Source organism: Syngnathoides biaculeatus, chromosome 20, assembly GCF_019802595.1.
Source record: "Syngnathoides biaculeatus isolate LvHL_M chromosome 20, ASM1980259v1, whole genome shotgun sequence".
NCBI classification, from domain to species: domain Eukaryota; kingdom Metazoa; phylum Chordata; class Actinopteri; order Syngnathiformes; family Syngnathidae; genus Syngnathoides; species Syngnathoides biaculeatus.
In genome coordinates, this window is record NC_084659.1 from 12,030,283 (window position 1) to 12,045,429 (window position 15,147).

Genomic DNA, 15,147 nt, shown 5'->3' on the forward strand with positions numbered 1-15,147 from the left:
CCTCCAAAAACGTAGACAGTATATACAGTATAAGGTGTCCAAAAAAATGTATTCACACTTTAAATAATTGTAAACCTGACGTCTATTATAATTCAAATCCTTTTTAACATGTAAAATAATTGACAAATATTATTATTCGAAGTGTGTATACATTTTTTGGGACATCCTGTATTTTTAAAACTGATGCTCCAGTTAATGTTTTCTTTCCAAAAGTGCACAGGTGAGGTGAATGAAGGTGATTGATGAAATGACAACCATCACTAATTAGGACACAGGTGTTGTGCATTTGTCCTCCACTGTGATTGGTCCTCAGAGCTCCTCAGTCTGGTTAAAGTCCGAATGGGTCTCGTGTGACGTGTGCTGTTTCCACTTCTTCATTCTCATCATGACAACTAACCTATTTGCAGTTCTGCTGTGGTGCGCCGCAGCGCTTTCCGGTCTGCTTGCGGCGCCATCTTGGCCGGCAGTCACCTGTGACAAGGAAAACGTGACGTCGGCTGCGACTTTTGGTGTCCGACACATCAATGGAAAGCACGAGCATGGATTCCGGTTCAAGCTGCAGGAGGTCCAGAGCAGCAAATATCAACAGGTTGGCACTTTTCAAGTTTTCATGCTAGTTAATAGTTGTCACCCTCCTCCTTTAAAAAAAAAAAAAATAGAAACTCGTGATGCTGATGAGGACTCCTCCTGCAGGCTTTGAATTACTTCAGCAATTTTGTTCAGTTTTCTTTTCTTGATTCTTCATGTGGACATGTCACCACCTGCTGGCCATGTGGATAATAACCAGTTCATATAGTGGCTATCTCCCAAATGGAAGGTCTTGAAATTGTAAACCTCCCCCCAAGGAAATTTCACTTCCTATATTTACAGTGATTTGTGGAACTTGGAAGACTGCACTGAAGATGCATGCTTGTGGAACATGGGAGAGAATGGGACATTTTATGGATTTTTATTAAATGTTTCCCCGTGGTTTGTGGTAGAACAACCTGGGCCTAAGAAAATATAATTTCTCATGGTATTTAAAAACCAAAATCGAGCCTGTGACCGGTGAATCACGCCCCAATTCTGTCACGTGGTGCAGCCGGGAAAGCGGGGCTTCAGATGTAATTTCTGGCCCCTCCCCCAAACGAAGTATTGATGTGCTCTTTGCATAAAGGCCTCCAGTAGTCGACAAGTCTTGAAGGGCTGGCACAGCTCAGCATCACTCGATGCCAAATCAAGATGGTGTGGATTTCCCAGTTTGAAAAGTTCGATCAAACGTTTTTATAAACATTTGTTCAAATGTAACAGTGTGTACGATCATTTAGCCCAACCAGAAAGTCCACAAAAGGTTGACTCATGAGGTGGAGATGTTTGTGGCACGCCACCAAATTATTTCGGCTCATGCCTGTTCCTCCATGCAGGTATCAGGAGGTTGCCACATAGATGTGAATGTGAAGCTCGTGCAGACCAAATGTCACTTCACCAACCCCAAACCTGATGACCAATGCGAGCTGTGGCGACGGGATGAACGGGTACATTTTAGTTCTGTTCTGAAAGATTACTGCTGCTCATGTCGGTGACATGCGAAGTGTCCCGTTGTTGTTTAGGGTGCAGTTGCCACCTGCAGCATTGAATTCTGGGTGATGTGGGGTGTGGCCAAAGTCACCAGACATGAATGCACAACCAGACCAGGTCAGTTTCTTTGCCTTTTAAGAGGGGGCGGATTAATCAGAGTGTGGTGTTCCTGGTTTTAAATGAATTGATTAAATTAAATATTCAATGTGGGAGGTAGGTTTGGGATAAATTTAACATTTCTATTAAAAAAAAAAAAAATACTTTAGCTTCCAATATTGCAGCTTTCACTTCAGAGCGATACTGGGGACACATTTAGAGCAAAACATTTTGAAGTTCCTTTTGTTACAAATGTACCCCCCCCCCTTGCTTCTTTTAAAGATCCATGCTTTTAACTTTCTGGTATCATGCCACCTGTGTGCAGAACTTACCAATGAGGAGTTGGAGACCGTTTGTCCGCATTGCCCCAAGTTGTTGCCTCTGGATGACCCGACAGCGGTGAAGGCTGTGCACGACTCTGTGGTCAAGTTCAACCGGGAGAGTCTACACCAGAACTACTTCACCCTGATGGAAGTGGCTCATGTGACAATGGGGGTAATATTTATTTATTTCTCCGCCAGTTTTTGCTTACTCAGTCACATAATTTAACTCTTCCCGTCTCAGTCTATTCCATCCATCGGCACGGTTACCTTGCTGAAGTTTGCCCTGGTTGAGACCACGTGTCCCAGAGGTGCCAGGAATACTTTTGTGCCCTGCACGCCTCGCTGTCCGGACAGAGCTGTGAGTTGACTTTCATGCTCATGGCTAGTCCTAGATGAACCCATCTAAACATAAAATGGCTCTGGATCCACGTGATTCTTAATGTGACTTTTCTATTTTCAAGAATCACGCCTTTTGTCAAACCTCTTACTACAACTTGCACAGACAAGTGGGAAAACTTGAGTGTGAATTCTATCCCCCAAAAGTAAGTCTGCCTATGTGTTACTTTTTACTTGTACACAGAGCAGCTCGTTGTTCAACTTTTTTTTGTTCTCCACAGAATCCAGGCCCCTACCCGACTGATGTGCCAGAACCTGTATGCAGGCCGTTGTTCCACCAAAGTCCAGAAGCTTGTGTGTGCAAAGCACGGCTGAACAACCCGGATCATGCGATCCACCACATTTGTCCGTTCCCGCTTAAGTGATATTCCTTGTGAACTATTTTAATTAAAACAAACGTACCTTACTCGCTGTCTGAGTTCCAATCATTGTTGGTGGCTGGGTCCAAGTTTAAATGGTGTCCGAATTCTGTACTGGCACCATAGACTTAAATGAACACATGATCTGTTACTCAAACAGTATTAAAATCAAACTTGAGTTCAAAGGCAGTGTGTAAGTTACATATAGCGTTTTACTTGGAGCATGTACCTCACAGTTCCAAGGACCAGGCTTCTGAATCCCTGACAAACCTTGAGCCACTGCCAAATTAGCACTTTAGATTCATTTTTGTAGCGTAGCTGTATCTTATTTCAAAGTCTTGTTTAAACTTTACTCTTGCGACCAGTTAAGAGTGCTCGGGCTGCGGTCACCAACAGAGGGAAATTGTTCCGACACATTTCAGCTGTCATGGAGTGTTTTAATAAGTTGAACTGTGTAGGTATATTTAGATAAAAATTTGAAATGGTTGGTTCTTTTTCCATGTCTTTATTTCATTGTATTGTAATTGATATTCTCTACAATCAATTCAAACTACGTAACCATACCCCCGCCTTCCTGGTCCATGGGAAAACATGTCAAGCATTGACTGGTCTGCAGTAATTTAATTCTAGCTGATAGACAGGTGTTCAAATCCTTATTTGCAGCTATATCACACAAATTGTAAAAAAATCATACATTGTGATTTCTGGGTTGTCCCGTATGGAGGTGTTAAGTACAGCAAGCAGTGATCAAACGATATGCATTTTTGATGGGTGTGTAAGAATGACCTCAGGTGTTATTTGCCCTTGTTGGACATTTAATGTACTGCTTATATTTAGGGAGTTTGTGGTTAAGTTTAGATGGGTTAAAATCTACTCGGATAATGAGCAGCAAATCTGGGTGTTTTTTTTCTCAATCACGTTTATCTGCTTGAAGAGTTTTAGCGGTGCTGCTAGTGATGCTAGCTTGAAGCGGAACGTAAACACCGACTAAGATGAAAGAAATCACGTGGTGAATAAACCGGCTTACAGTACAAAACCAGCAACTCTAAAAGCAGGCTGCAGTGTGTGCTGAGCTGTGCAGCGTCCATGCACCATTTCTCGTAGATATAAAAGCCTTTCATTTTCCGTGTTAGCTTAGCGCCACGGTCCACACGATGGAGGTTGAAGACAGGCAGCGTAATGGCGGCATCAGACACTCGTCCGCTAAGCCAAGTCTCCATGAAGAACAGAGCTGCAGAAGGTCCATAGTTTTGTTCAGAGACTGCATGAATTCATGGTGGCGGCTTTCTCTGTTCAACTATATTGTGTGAAAAGTGACTGCCGTGCAGGCAATTGGGATTTTAGTTCTTTTCACTTTTCTCATTCTCAGCTTCCTTTTCGGCGAAATGTCGGTGTCGTATTTTCCATAAACAGTTTGAAGATGCCGTTTCACATTTCACTACACTGGCAGATGAGGCAAACACACTTCAAAAATGACATCGTGAAAAAAAAAAGGCAGCATCCACACACTCATGTTTGATAAGATTTCTTAAGCGAGGGCTTAAAATAGGGTGGGACTCCCTGACACCATGTTTTCTGTACTGTCGTTGTTTGTACATGTGTGGTGAGCTTAAGTAAATAAAAATACAACTGATGTCTTTTTTTTTTTTCTCTGCACGCCATCGTGATCGACCAAAACTGCCTCGTAATCAACTGGTCGACTGGTCAGGTGTGTGTACCACTACACTAACAGTGACTTTTAGTCTCATCTGGTGTTCATTTAATTGTGTAAACCCACCCGACCCCCACTACATGTTTCCCCTCTGTCAGTTGTGGAAAATTTTGTTTTTCTGAGGGAATCCAATTCATACAAATGTGAACCCAAATGTATGACTTTTCTCATTTTAGGTTCTTTCCACACCATCCATCCATTTTCTTTGCCACTAATCCTCACAAGTGTTGCGCAGAGTGCTGGAGCCGATTCCAGCTGTCAACAGGCCGTAGGTGGGGGACACCCTGAACTGGTTGCCAGCCAATCGTAGGGCACATCAAGACAAACAGCCATACTCACAATCACACCTAGGGGCAATTTAGAGTGTCCAATTAATGTTGCATGTTTTTTGGGATGTGGGAGGAAACCGGAGTGCCAGAGAAAACCCACACAGGCACGGGGAGAACATGCAAACTCCACATAGGCGGGGCCAGGATTGAACCTGAGTCCTCAGAACTATGATCCCAATGCTTTACCAGTGGATCCACCTTGCCCCCATCTGAAAATTATGAAGAAAATTTTTTTGATTATTTTCAATAATATTACATTATGTTAATTGTTTCAGCTGGTGTGTGCTGCACAGTAGGCCACACATCATGATCATGTGATAAGCAAACAGTCATTTATACCTATACAGATCTACTGGTACATGGAGAAAACAAATCATTTTAAAAATTACGTCACCGTCATAAGACAACAAGCGTCTGCCTTCCAAAGTTTGCTTAATAATATGGCGCCGAAAAAAAAAGTTTTGTGGTTTTGGTAACATAACAGAAAACACAAAACCTAGATCAGTTGCATAATTAGTTTTTGAAAACCATGGAGCTTTGGAGTAAATTCCAAGACCAGCGACCTTTTAATCTTCAGTCCAACATTCTCCAAGCTGAGCTATTTCAGCTTCAAGTCTTGTGATCCGTTCCCTGGTTGCAACTAATTCAAAAGGCCGAAAAAGCCAAAGCAGTGGATACGACCAAAGATGAAAGAACAACAAAAGCCCATTTGGCAAAACCTTTCTATCATAGGGCACAACATGAGGTGCAGTCACAACAATGCGAGCAGAACTGCCATAACTCAGGACCCTCAGATCTTGAGCTTTTACTTTCGACTGGTTGCAATTCATTTAAAGAGCCGACACAGAAACACTGTAGGACACGACCAGTGGTGTAACAAGTGCCAGAAAAACATACAGCTGTGTATTACATGCCAACATTTGAACAATAGAGGATCCTACAAGCTGCGATTGGCTGGCAAACGGTTCAGCATGTACCCTGCCTCCTGCCTGACAATCGCTGAGAGAGGCTCCAGCACTCATGCGCCCTTTGTGAGGATAACCATCTCAGATAATAGACACCCAGGCCCTCAATAACCCCAAGTGACCTTAATGCCTCCTGCTGGTGCTCATAATAACAACAATAATCATCATAAACAAATACATTAACACTTCTACCGAGGTTGAGGTGGACGGGCCTGAGAGGACCAGAAAACAGAGAGAAAGAAGAAAAGCAAACTGAGAATGCAAGCAGCTGTTTGTCAGGGCTTTTCGTCAATGGTTTTGTTTTCTTATCTTAAAACTAATTGTGTGAAAGTTGTTTTGATTTCAGCTTTATGCACTGACTGAAATTGATGGCCGTGGGCCAATGGTTTCGTCCGCTGTCACCACGGGAATCCCAAGAACCTCAGGGGAAGGAGTGACAAAGGTGTTGTTTTTCACGGTGATAGCCGGAGATGAAGAGCGGGATCAGCAGTGTTTGGTGGGTGACAGAGGAGATGACCTGGCCCTACACAGGTGGGGTTCGTTGGTCTAGAGGTATGATTCTCGCTTCGGTTGTGAGGGTCCCAGGTTCGACTCCCGGACGAGCCCTTCTAGGTTGTCTGTAGTGGCTCAATATGCTGCAAAATTTTATTTTGCTGTATTTCTCAAGGTGAAGCAAGTCAGAGTTTATTCTTGTTTAGGGTGGCAGCCAAATGATCATTGAGTTATGTGGTTATGTCCTTCATTGTTGTTGATGAGTTATGAAGTATGAATGCTCTTCTGTTTGCTTGTTGTTCTTGGGGAACACTTCCCGAGGAGAGAAGGACTGAAAGAGGTCCCGGGGTTGAAATTCCCAACAAGCTCTCTTTGGAAGTGTCAACAGCCAGGAATCCTTTGCCGTCGTCACACAGTGGCCAGCATGACAAGTGATCATCTTTTTCATTTCTGTGGGCCTTGTTCTTTCGGCATGTTTCTCGATTACCTGTGACCTTGAGAAGTCCAGTTTTCAAGTCCCATAAAACCCCTTTTTCCCAAATTTCCATTCGCTGACAAGGGTTCTGTCAGCTTCACCTTTTTGCAGTGAGAAACGCTCACAATCTCCGATGTCCTTCCACACATCAGCGATGGCTTCACAGTGCCGTGTCACTGTACTCATTTACAGCTACAGAGATTCTATTGAAGATAATATTTCCACCTTATGTTTAAAAGATCTGAACAACGAGTCGACTAAGTCTCTTTTATGTGTGATGTGATGAACCCGGAAACGATGGTGGCGGCTTTCGCTGTTCAACTATATTGTGTGAAAAGTGACTGCTGTGCAACCAATTGGGATTTGAGTTCGTTCACTTTCCTCATTCTCAGCTTGCTTTTCAGCAGAATGTCAGTGTCGTATTTTCCATAAACAATTCGAAGATGCCGTTCCACAATTCACTTCACTGACAGATGAGGCAAACGCACTTCAACAATGACATCGTGAAAAAGTCCGCCTCACATTCCGTATGAAAGTGATCCGCTTTTGCATTCTTTACGGCAGCATCCACACTCATGTTTGAGAAAATATCTGAAGCGAGGGCTGCAAATAGGGCGGGACTCGCTGACAGTGTGTTTTCCTGTACTGTCGTTGTTTGCACATGCGTGGTGAGCTACAGTTAAAAAAAAATAGAACAGCTGATGTTTTTCTTTTTTTTCTCGGCACACCATCATGATAGACCACAAGTGCCTTGTGATTGACTGGAAAGCATCAACCTTTTTGACACATCGTATATCATGTGACAATTGGAAAGTGTCATGGAAACCCTCTTATCGGGGCTCGTCCGGGATTTGAACCTGGGACCTCTCACACCCTAAGCGAGAATCATGCCCCTAGACCAACGAGCCACAAAAGTTAAGACTTGACACTCATTTTAGAAGCATTCTACAAGACCAGGAGTACGCAACCCACATTTCGTGATCTTTTTTAGCGCCGCTCTCGTGGCTTGCTCGAGCTTTTTCAAAGATGGATGAAATTGGAAAAGATGGGGGAGGAAAATAAATTTTTGGTTTTAATATGGTTTCTGTGAAAGGTGAAATATCAACAAAATTATTATACTTCATTCCCTACCTGACGGTGGCGGTTGAGGTCTGCAGGATGGGACTTTAGATGTGAGGTGGGGGCCCTAAGAGGTGAGGTGAGCACCCAGACATTCTCGAGTGCAAGAGGCCCAAGAAAGAGTGAAAGAAAACATGAAACTGTAGATGTTTGCCAAGGCTTTTCATCAATTATTATTTTTTTTATCTTAACACTATTTGCCTGACAATGTTTTTGGTGATTTCAACTTTTCACATCGACCAAAATTAATGGGCCTGGACCAATGGTTGAGCTGGACTGCCACCATGGGGAAAACAACAGTAGGCTGAAGACCCCACACAAACTCACTGCTGTTGTGTCCATGAGCAAGACACAGATACCCTGAACTGCTCCCCAGTTGTTTCACTTGCCCCCTGCTCCAGTGTGTTCCACTAACGAATGTGTGTTCACTGTGATGAGTAAAATGCAAACAACAAATGTTGTGTACATGCTTGCTGGTTCATGAAAATATAGATAATTCTTCTATTTCCTCATGAAGACCTGATGACTTGTTCCTCCTGGATGTGTTGGTGGTGACTCTCTTTTCTTCATCCATTCATCCATCCATTTTCTTTGCTGCTTATCCTCACGAGGGTCAAGGGGAGTACTGGAGCCGATTCCAGCTGTCAACAGGCAGGAGGCAGGGTACACCCCGAACTGGTTGCCAGCAAATCACAGGGGATATTGAGACAAACAACCATACTTACAATCACACCTCGGGGCAATTTAGAGTGTCCAATTAATGTTGCTTGTTTTTTTGGGATGTGAGAAGAAAAGCCAGGCAAGCAAGGGGAGAACATGCAAACTCCACACAGGTAGGTCCGGGATTGAACCCAGGACCTCAGAACTGTGAGGCCAGCACTTTCCACCTGATCCACTGTACCACCCACACCAATTCTAGAAGCATCAATATTTGAATCAGAGTTAGCACAGACCTGGATAAATATTTTCACATGAAAACTGAAACTTTTGTGTACCTCTGTGTGTGTCTGTGTTTGTGTGCTTTTGTGCATGTGTGTGTGTGTGTATGTGTGCATTTGTGTGTGTGTGTGAGCCACACACCCCCTATCGTGTTGATCAGGACAATATGGAGAGAGAATCTGATCACGAACTGAGCAGGGAAAAGGTTTCTCTCCAGTGTGTCTTCTCCTGCGCCATTTAGTTATCCAGGTAAAAGATTTCCCCAAAGATAATTTCTATCGCTTGTTGTGAGTGTGACGTGTGAGTTTAGATTTTCATCATCTCTTCATTAGTGATGAGAGTGCGACATCATCATTTTTAATGGGGAAAATGTCTTTGATCTACAGTACAACAAGCAAATTGAGTCAAATTCACTGTTTAACAAGTGTCATTTATTAAAGATCACAAATACACTACTACTCAATCATTCATTTGCTTATTTGATGTTGACATAACTAAACTATTTGACAAAATACATAGTTTTCCAAGTATGGGTCCTTATTTGAATCACTTTTTTTTCAAGAAATTTTCCGGAAATTAAAAGAACAATACAGCTTGCTTGAGTTTCCAAATGGGTTTGTTCAAGTTGGCATTATATCATACATTGCTGTCATTGCACCTAATGAACAACAGCTCGTACCCAAAAATTATGTCAATCACTTATTTAATATGTGTAAAACCACGGTGGGTGTGTGTGCCATGTCCTGCAAGCCAAATGCACTCACCTAAAATCTGTCAACAATCAACACCAACATTTAAGCAATCTCTACTCTTGGCGGCTTTAACCTCTGAAATATTACGACAATGAGCCCAATATTTTATACACCAGCACGGTGTGGTACCTCTTGGGCGTTGGCCTCACAGATCAGGGTTTAAATCCTGACCCAGGCTGTGTCGAGTTTGCATGTTGTCCCTGTGACTGGGTGGGTTTTCTCAGGGCACTCCTGTTTCCTCCCACATCCCAAAAACACAATTGGAGACTCTAAATTGCTCTCGAGTGTTGTTTGTTTCCATGTGCACTGCAATTGGCTCCCAACCAGTTGTGGGTGTACGCTGCCTCCTCCTTGAAGATTGCTCAGATTGGCTCCAGAAAGAAATTTTAATTCATACTCTGATGGCAATTAATTACTTGTATATTTGTGTTTTGTTTAACTTTGGCACTTTCGGGCCACTGTAGTTACCAAATGCAATTCCAGCAAGAGAAGAAGCTTGCTGGTCCTGCTGACTGACAGGACACGAGCAACAATTTCAGTTGTGTCAAACTGGAGTTGCGTGAGGTCCTTGTTGGGAAACAAAGCTGCTCGGCTTGTTTTCCGTGAAGAAGAACCCCACGAAAACCAAAGGATAACATCAACTACCTCCCCGTCGGGGAATCGAAACCCGGTCTTCCACGCGACAGGCGGAGATACTGTCCACTAAACTAACGAGGAGACACTTACACTTGTTTCCCGGGAAAAGACGGTCTCCGCTGTTGTAGATGAGGTGCTGGTCACATTGGACATGAGTCGAATGCTACCATAATATAATATTGTTTGAAAATATTCTGTCTGCGTAACTCTTTGCAAAGTTGTGGTAATCAGAAACAGCTAAAAAAAAAATGAATATGGTAGTAGAAAACTCACTTGATTTCAGGTCTCACACATATTAATTAATCACTTGGAAATAATTTTTTCAGAGGGGAAATTAATGGCTAAATTTAGATATAAAAATTTATCTATTTTATGTTTCTTAATACGTTGTTACATTGTTATTTCTAGAAGTGGTGCATTTGGAGTTGTCATTTGCTGTAAGATAGAATTATCAAAATTATACATGTATCAAAAAATGGTGAGTCTCGATGAGTTTCACTTTTTGAATTGAAATGAAACTTTTGACATCATTATCATTTATTGAGATGTGCCATGATGGAAACTTGTGGAATGTGTTTTTCAACTTTGGAGAATGGCATCAATCCTCATTAATGTCCTGAATAGGAGGGACTGAAGTGAACAGAGTGATTGTTCGTGAACTGGTTCTAAGGAACTTAATACTGATTCGTTTGGTTGTGATCTGCCGAGTATGAGTACGATGAGTGATTCGTTTCCAGAGGAACGACATCCTCCGCAGTGAGCGTACTCATGAGAGCGATTGCTAAATCCTGACTGAATACTGGTGAGAGGTCAGGATATTCTTGCGGAACTGGAGAGAGGTCTTCTGGGTCAGCAGCAGGGGGAGCGTCTCTGGAGGCTCGAACAGCAGAAAGCAAGCAGTGGCAGTGACAGCGAGGACTCCATCCACTTGTATTTCAATGAGTAGAGTCTATTGTGGGCTTGTGAATTTGAAGCCAGGGAATAGCAAGAACCACAGGCATCCCAGAGGAAGGAATGACAAAGAGGGATATGGTTTCAGGGTGATTGCCGGACATGAGGAGTGTGATAGGCACTGTTTGTGTTTGGCAGGTGACCCAATCCAGGCCTGCGAAACTTTACGGGGGTGGTGACTGATCTGGTCGTTGGTCAAGAGGTATGGTTCTCATTTCTGTTTGAGAGGTCGTGGTTTCAACTCTGGACAAGCCCAGCTAGGCCATCTGTAGTTGCTCAGTATGCTGCAATAATACAAGTTTTTCTCATTTGCTCAAGGTGGCCCTTGTAGCAAGCAGAGGGGTCATTGAACATTCCTGTGTTGGTTGAAGGCAAACGATCCTTGTTTGGGTGCCAGTCAAATGATCAATGAGATATGCGATTATCTCCATCATTTAAAACACCATTGTTGCCCATTTGACAAGGAATGAAGTCATGTGCTCTTCTTGTGGGTTCTTGTTCTTGGGTTATACTCTCAAGGCGACCAGGATTCCATGAGGTCCAGGGTTTGAAATTTCCAATAAGATCTCTGGAAATTTCAACAGCCAGTATGACAAGTGATCATGTTTTTCATTTCTGTGCACCTTGTTCTTGCAGTAAGATCCTTGAGTAATTGGGGCTGTGAGAAGTGTAATTTTCAAGTCCCAGAAAAAAACTTGGGGGTCTTGTTATGATGTCATGGTTAGAGGGGCGTGTGAGACATGTCAAATAGTAACACAAACACATTCAAAAATTTTCTTAATATCTTAATAGCCAGAGAATTCTCAACACTGTTGACCTCATGGGCTTCCCAACCATTTGATGACGCCATAGTGCAAATAAAGCACCATGAAGATTTGGATCATGTGGAAATTAATTGGCTGCAAGGCTTCATTTGGGTACACATGTTATCCATTGCACCATTTGCCTCACAGTGGCTGAAAGCCCCACTCAAGACCATCTTTAGGACTGTCACTGTCCCACGCAAATTTCAAACCTCAGGACTAAAGAAATTAACTCCTGGAATTTGGTGCTGCTGTGACTCGAATTTGAACCAGGGTTGCTGCAGCCACAACACAGTGTACTAAGCACTATATCATCATGTCGGTGCGGGACGAACATGCAAACTCCACACAGATGGGGATGGGATTGAACCCATGTTCTCAGAACTCCGAGGCCAATGCTCAACAGCCGCAACACCGTAAAGTCCTTGCTCACACCCAGTTTTGAAACAAGTACCAGGCACACATCAGCTGCTTTAATCTATGGAAACGTCCACTCTCCTTAAGATTTACAACATGAGCAAAAAAAAAACAAATAAAATAAATAATACAGCTCCTTGACAAGCAAGCAAGAAAAAAAAAAGTTTGTTTCCACCAGGTCTCGAACCAGGGACTTTCGCGTGTGAGGAAAAATGTGATAACCACTACACTATGGAAACGGCCAGGCTGTGCTTTTGAGAGATGAAAGATGAAACTCTACTTCAGAGTAACGCTTCTCAGCTATTTTCAGCAGTTGCTCCAATACAAACATCAACAATGAAATTTTGAATGACGACAAAGTTGGAAGAAGTGGACATTTGGACTTTCACCCTATAACTTCAAATTTACACCTCAGTGACAAATGAAACATTCCTGACAAAAGCAGAATTCAGTCAGTTGCACGAGCGGTCAGCTCCAACCCCATGATATGTACTTTGCAGTGGAATGGGATGTGAATTTAAAGCAGAAGCTTTGATGTCCATCAGATTGCCAAAGAAATGACCTTAATGTGAACACATAACCTTCCGATCTGGAGTCAGCCACGATACCGTTGCGCCACAGAGCAGGTAATGACCACCTAAACACCATCCTATCACAGAAATCTATATTTTAAAATTTCATGTCATATTTTATATTCATTGTTTTCAATACCGAGGTCTTTGAACCTGGGACCTCTCGCACCCTCAGCAAGAATCATGCCCCCCGACCAATGGACCACAAGATGACACCTTTGCTTTCATGTCACATGCAACTTTGTCGCACCTTCCAAGTGAAAATGATGACCACAAGTAAATGTTATCTTTATTGAACATGGATCAATATCTTTCTTTTGTCCTTTCTTCAATGATTATAAGGATTATATTGAAGTATCCCTTATGTAAAGTGCAACGCGCTGTGGGAAAGGGGTTTTGCAATTTATTTTCATTTTTCCTGTGAGGGATTGGAACAGAAATCAAATGAGTGTCAGTGCACAAAAACAACAAAGCAAAGTATTAACCTCTTTGACACACAGTTTTAAGCATGCAACAGTTGGAAATTGTCAAGGAAGAACTGTAATTAGGGCTCGTCCGGGATTTGAACCCGGGACCTCTCGCACCCAAAGCGAGAATCATACTCCTAGACCAACGAGCCACAAGAGTTAGCACATGTCAATGTTTTTAGAATCACACAATCAGACCAGGAGGAGGCAACCCACATTTCTTGAGCTTTTTTTTAGCACCATCCTCGTGGCTTGCTGGAGCTTTTTCAAAAACGGATGACATTGGAAAAAGATGGGGAGAGAAATAATTTTTGTTTTTGATATGGTTTTTGTGGAAGGAGAAATATTACACAAAATATTCTACTTCGTTCCCTGCCTGACGGTGGCGGTTGAGGGCTGCAGGATGGGACTTGAGATGTGAGGTGGGGGCCCGAAGAGGTGAGGTTTGCAGCCAGACTCTCGAGTGCAAGAGGACAAAGAGAGAAAGAAAACATGGAACTCGGCATGTGGGTAGATGTTTGCCAAGGCGCTTTTTTTTTTTTTTATCTGAACACTAATTGCTTGACAATGTTTTTGGTGATTTCAACTTTTCACATCGACCCAAATTAATGGACCTGGACCAATGGTTTAGCTGGACTGCCACCATGGGGAAAAACAACAGTAGGTTCAAGACCCCACCCAAACTCACTGCTGTTGTGTCCATGAGCAAGACACAGATACCCTGAACTGTTCCCCAGTTGCTCCAGTGTGTTCCACTAACAAGTGTGTTTGTTCACTGTGATGAGTAAAATGCAGACAACAAATTGTTGTATATGCATCCATGTTCATGAAAATAAAGATGAGTCTTCTATTTCCTCATGAAGACCTGATGACTTCTTTCTCCTGGAGGTGTTGGTGGTGACTCTCTTTTCTTCATCCATTCATTTTCTTTGCTGCTTATCCTCACAAGGCTCAAGGGGAGTGCTGCAGTTGATTCCAGCTGTCAACAGGCAGTAGGCAGGGGACACCCTGAACTGGTTCCCAGCCAATCACAGGGGATATTGAGACAAACAGCCACACTCACAATCACACCTTGGGGCAATTTAGAGTGTCCAATTAATGTTGCGTGTTTTTTGGGATGTGGGAGGAAAAGCTACGCAAGCGTGGGGAGAACATGCAAACTCCACACAGGGAGGTGCGGGATTGAACCCGGGACCTCAGAACTGTGAGACCAGCACTTTCCACACTGTGCCATCCATACCAATTCTAGAAACATCAATATTTGAATCAGAGTTAGCACAGACCTGGCTAATATTTTCACATGAAAACTGAAACTTTTGTGTACCTGGGTGTGTCTCTGTGTTTGTGTGCCGTTTTTTATGTGTGTGGGTGTGTGAGCCACACCCCCCCTACCGAGTTGATCAGGACAATATGGAGGAGGGAATCTGATCACGAAATGAGCAGGGAAAACATTTCTCTCCAGTTGTGTCTTCTCTTGTGCCATTTGGTTTTCCAGGTAAAATGTTTCCCACAAAGATCATTTCCATCGCTTGTTGTGAGTGTGACGTGTGAGTTTAGATTTTTCATCATCTCTTCATTAGTGATGAGAGTGCGACATCATCATTTTTAATGGGGAAAATTTCTTTGATATACGGTACAAGCAAATTGAGTCAAATTCACAGTTTTAAAAAGTGTCAATTATTAAAGATCACAAATATACTACTTCTCAATCATTTCCTTATTTTTTTGACATCACTAAACTATTGGACAAAATACATAGTTTGCAAAGTTTGGGTCTATATTTGAATA

At 42.7% G+C, this 15,147-nt stretch overlaps 1 protein-coding gene and 1 non-coding gene across 2 annotated transcripts; one reads left to right on the forward strand and one right to left on the reverse strand.

Annotated features, from left to right (window-relative positions):
• The first annotated feature begins 338 nt into the window (after positions 1 to 338).
• Positions 339 to 2,778, forward strand: LOC133493912 (alpha-2-HS-glycoprotein-like). The gene is made up of 7 exons (XM_061807915.1): positions 339 to 589; positions 1,404 to 1,514; positions 1,590 to 1,674; positions 1,979 to 2,148; positions 2,218 to 2,334; positions 2,438 to 2,518; positions 2,594 to 2,778. The coding sequence occupies exons 1-7, from the start codon at positions 386 to 388 to the stop codon at positions 2,735 to 2,737; spliced, it is 912 nt and encodes a 303-aa protein (XP_061663899.1). The 5' UTR covers positions 339 to 385; the 3' UTR covers positions 2,738 to 2,778.
• A 10,661-nt stretch (positions 2,779 to 13,439) lies between these two features.
• trnap-ugg (transfer RNA proline (anticodon UGG)) lies at positions 13,440 to 13,511 on the reverse strand. Its single transcript has one exon. It is a non-coding gene; the product is annotated as a tRNA-Pro (tRNA).
• Positions 13,512 to 15,147: the final 1,636 nt, after the last annotated feature.

What these genes read in the sequence shown, in the direction of transcription:
- LOC133493912 (XM_061807915.1), top strand. Translation starts at nt 386, where the DNA reads ATGACAACTAACCTATTTGCAGTTCTGCTGTGGTGCGCCGCAGCGCTT. An exon ending in AGAGCAGCAAATATCAACAG is followed by an intron (nt 590 to 1,403) that starts GTTGGCACTTTT and finishes TCCTCCATGCAG; the next exon opens with GTATCAGGAGGTTGCCACAT. An exon ending in GTGAATTCTATCCCCCAAAA is followed by an intron (nt 2,519 to 2,593) that starts GTAAGTCTGCCT and finishes TGTTCTCCACAG; the next exon opens with AATCCAGGCCCCTACCCGAC.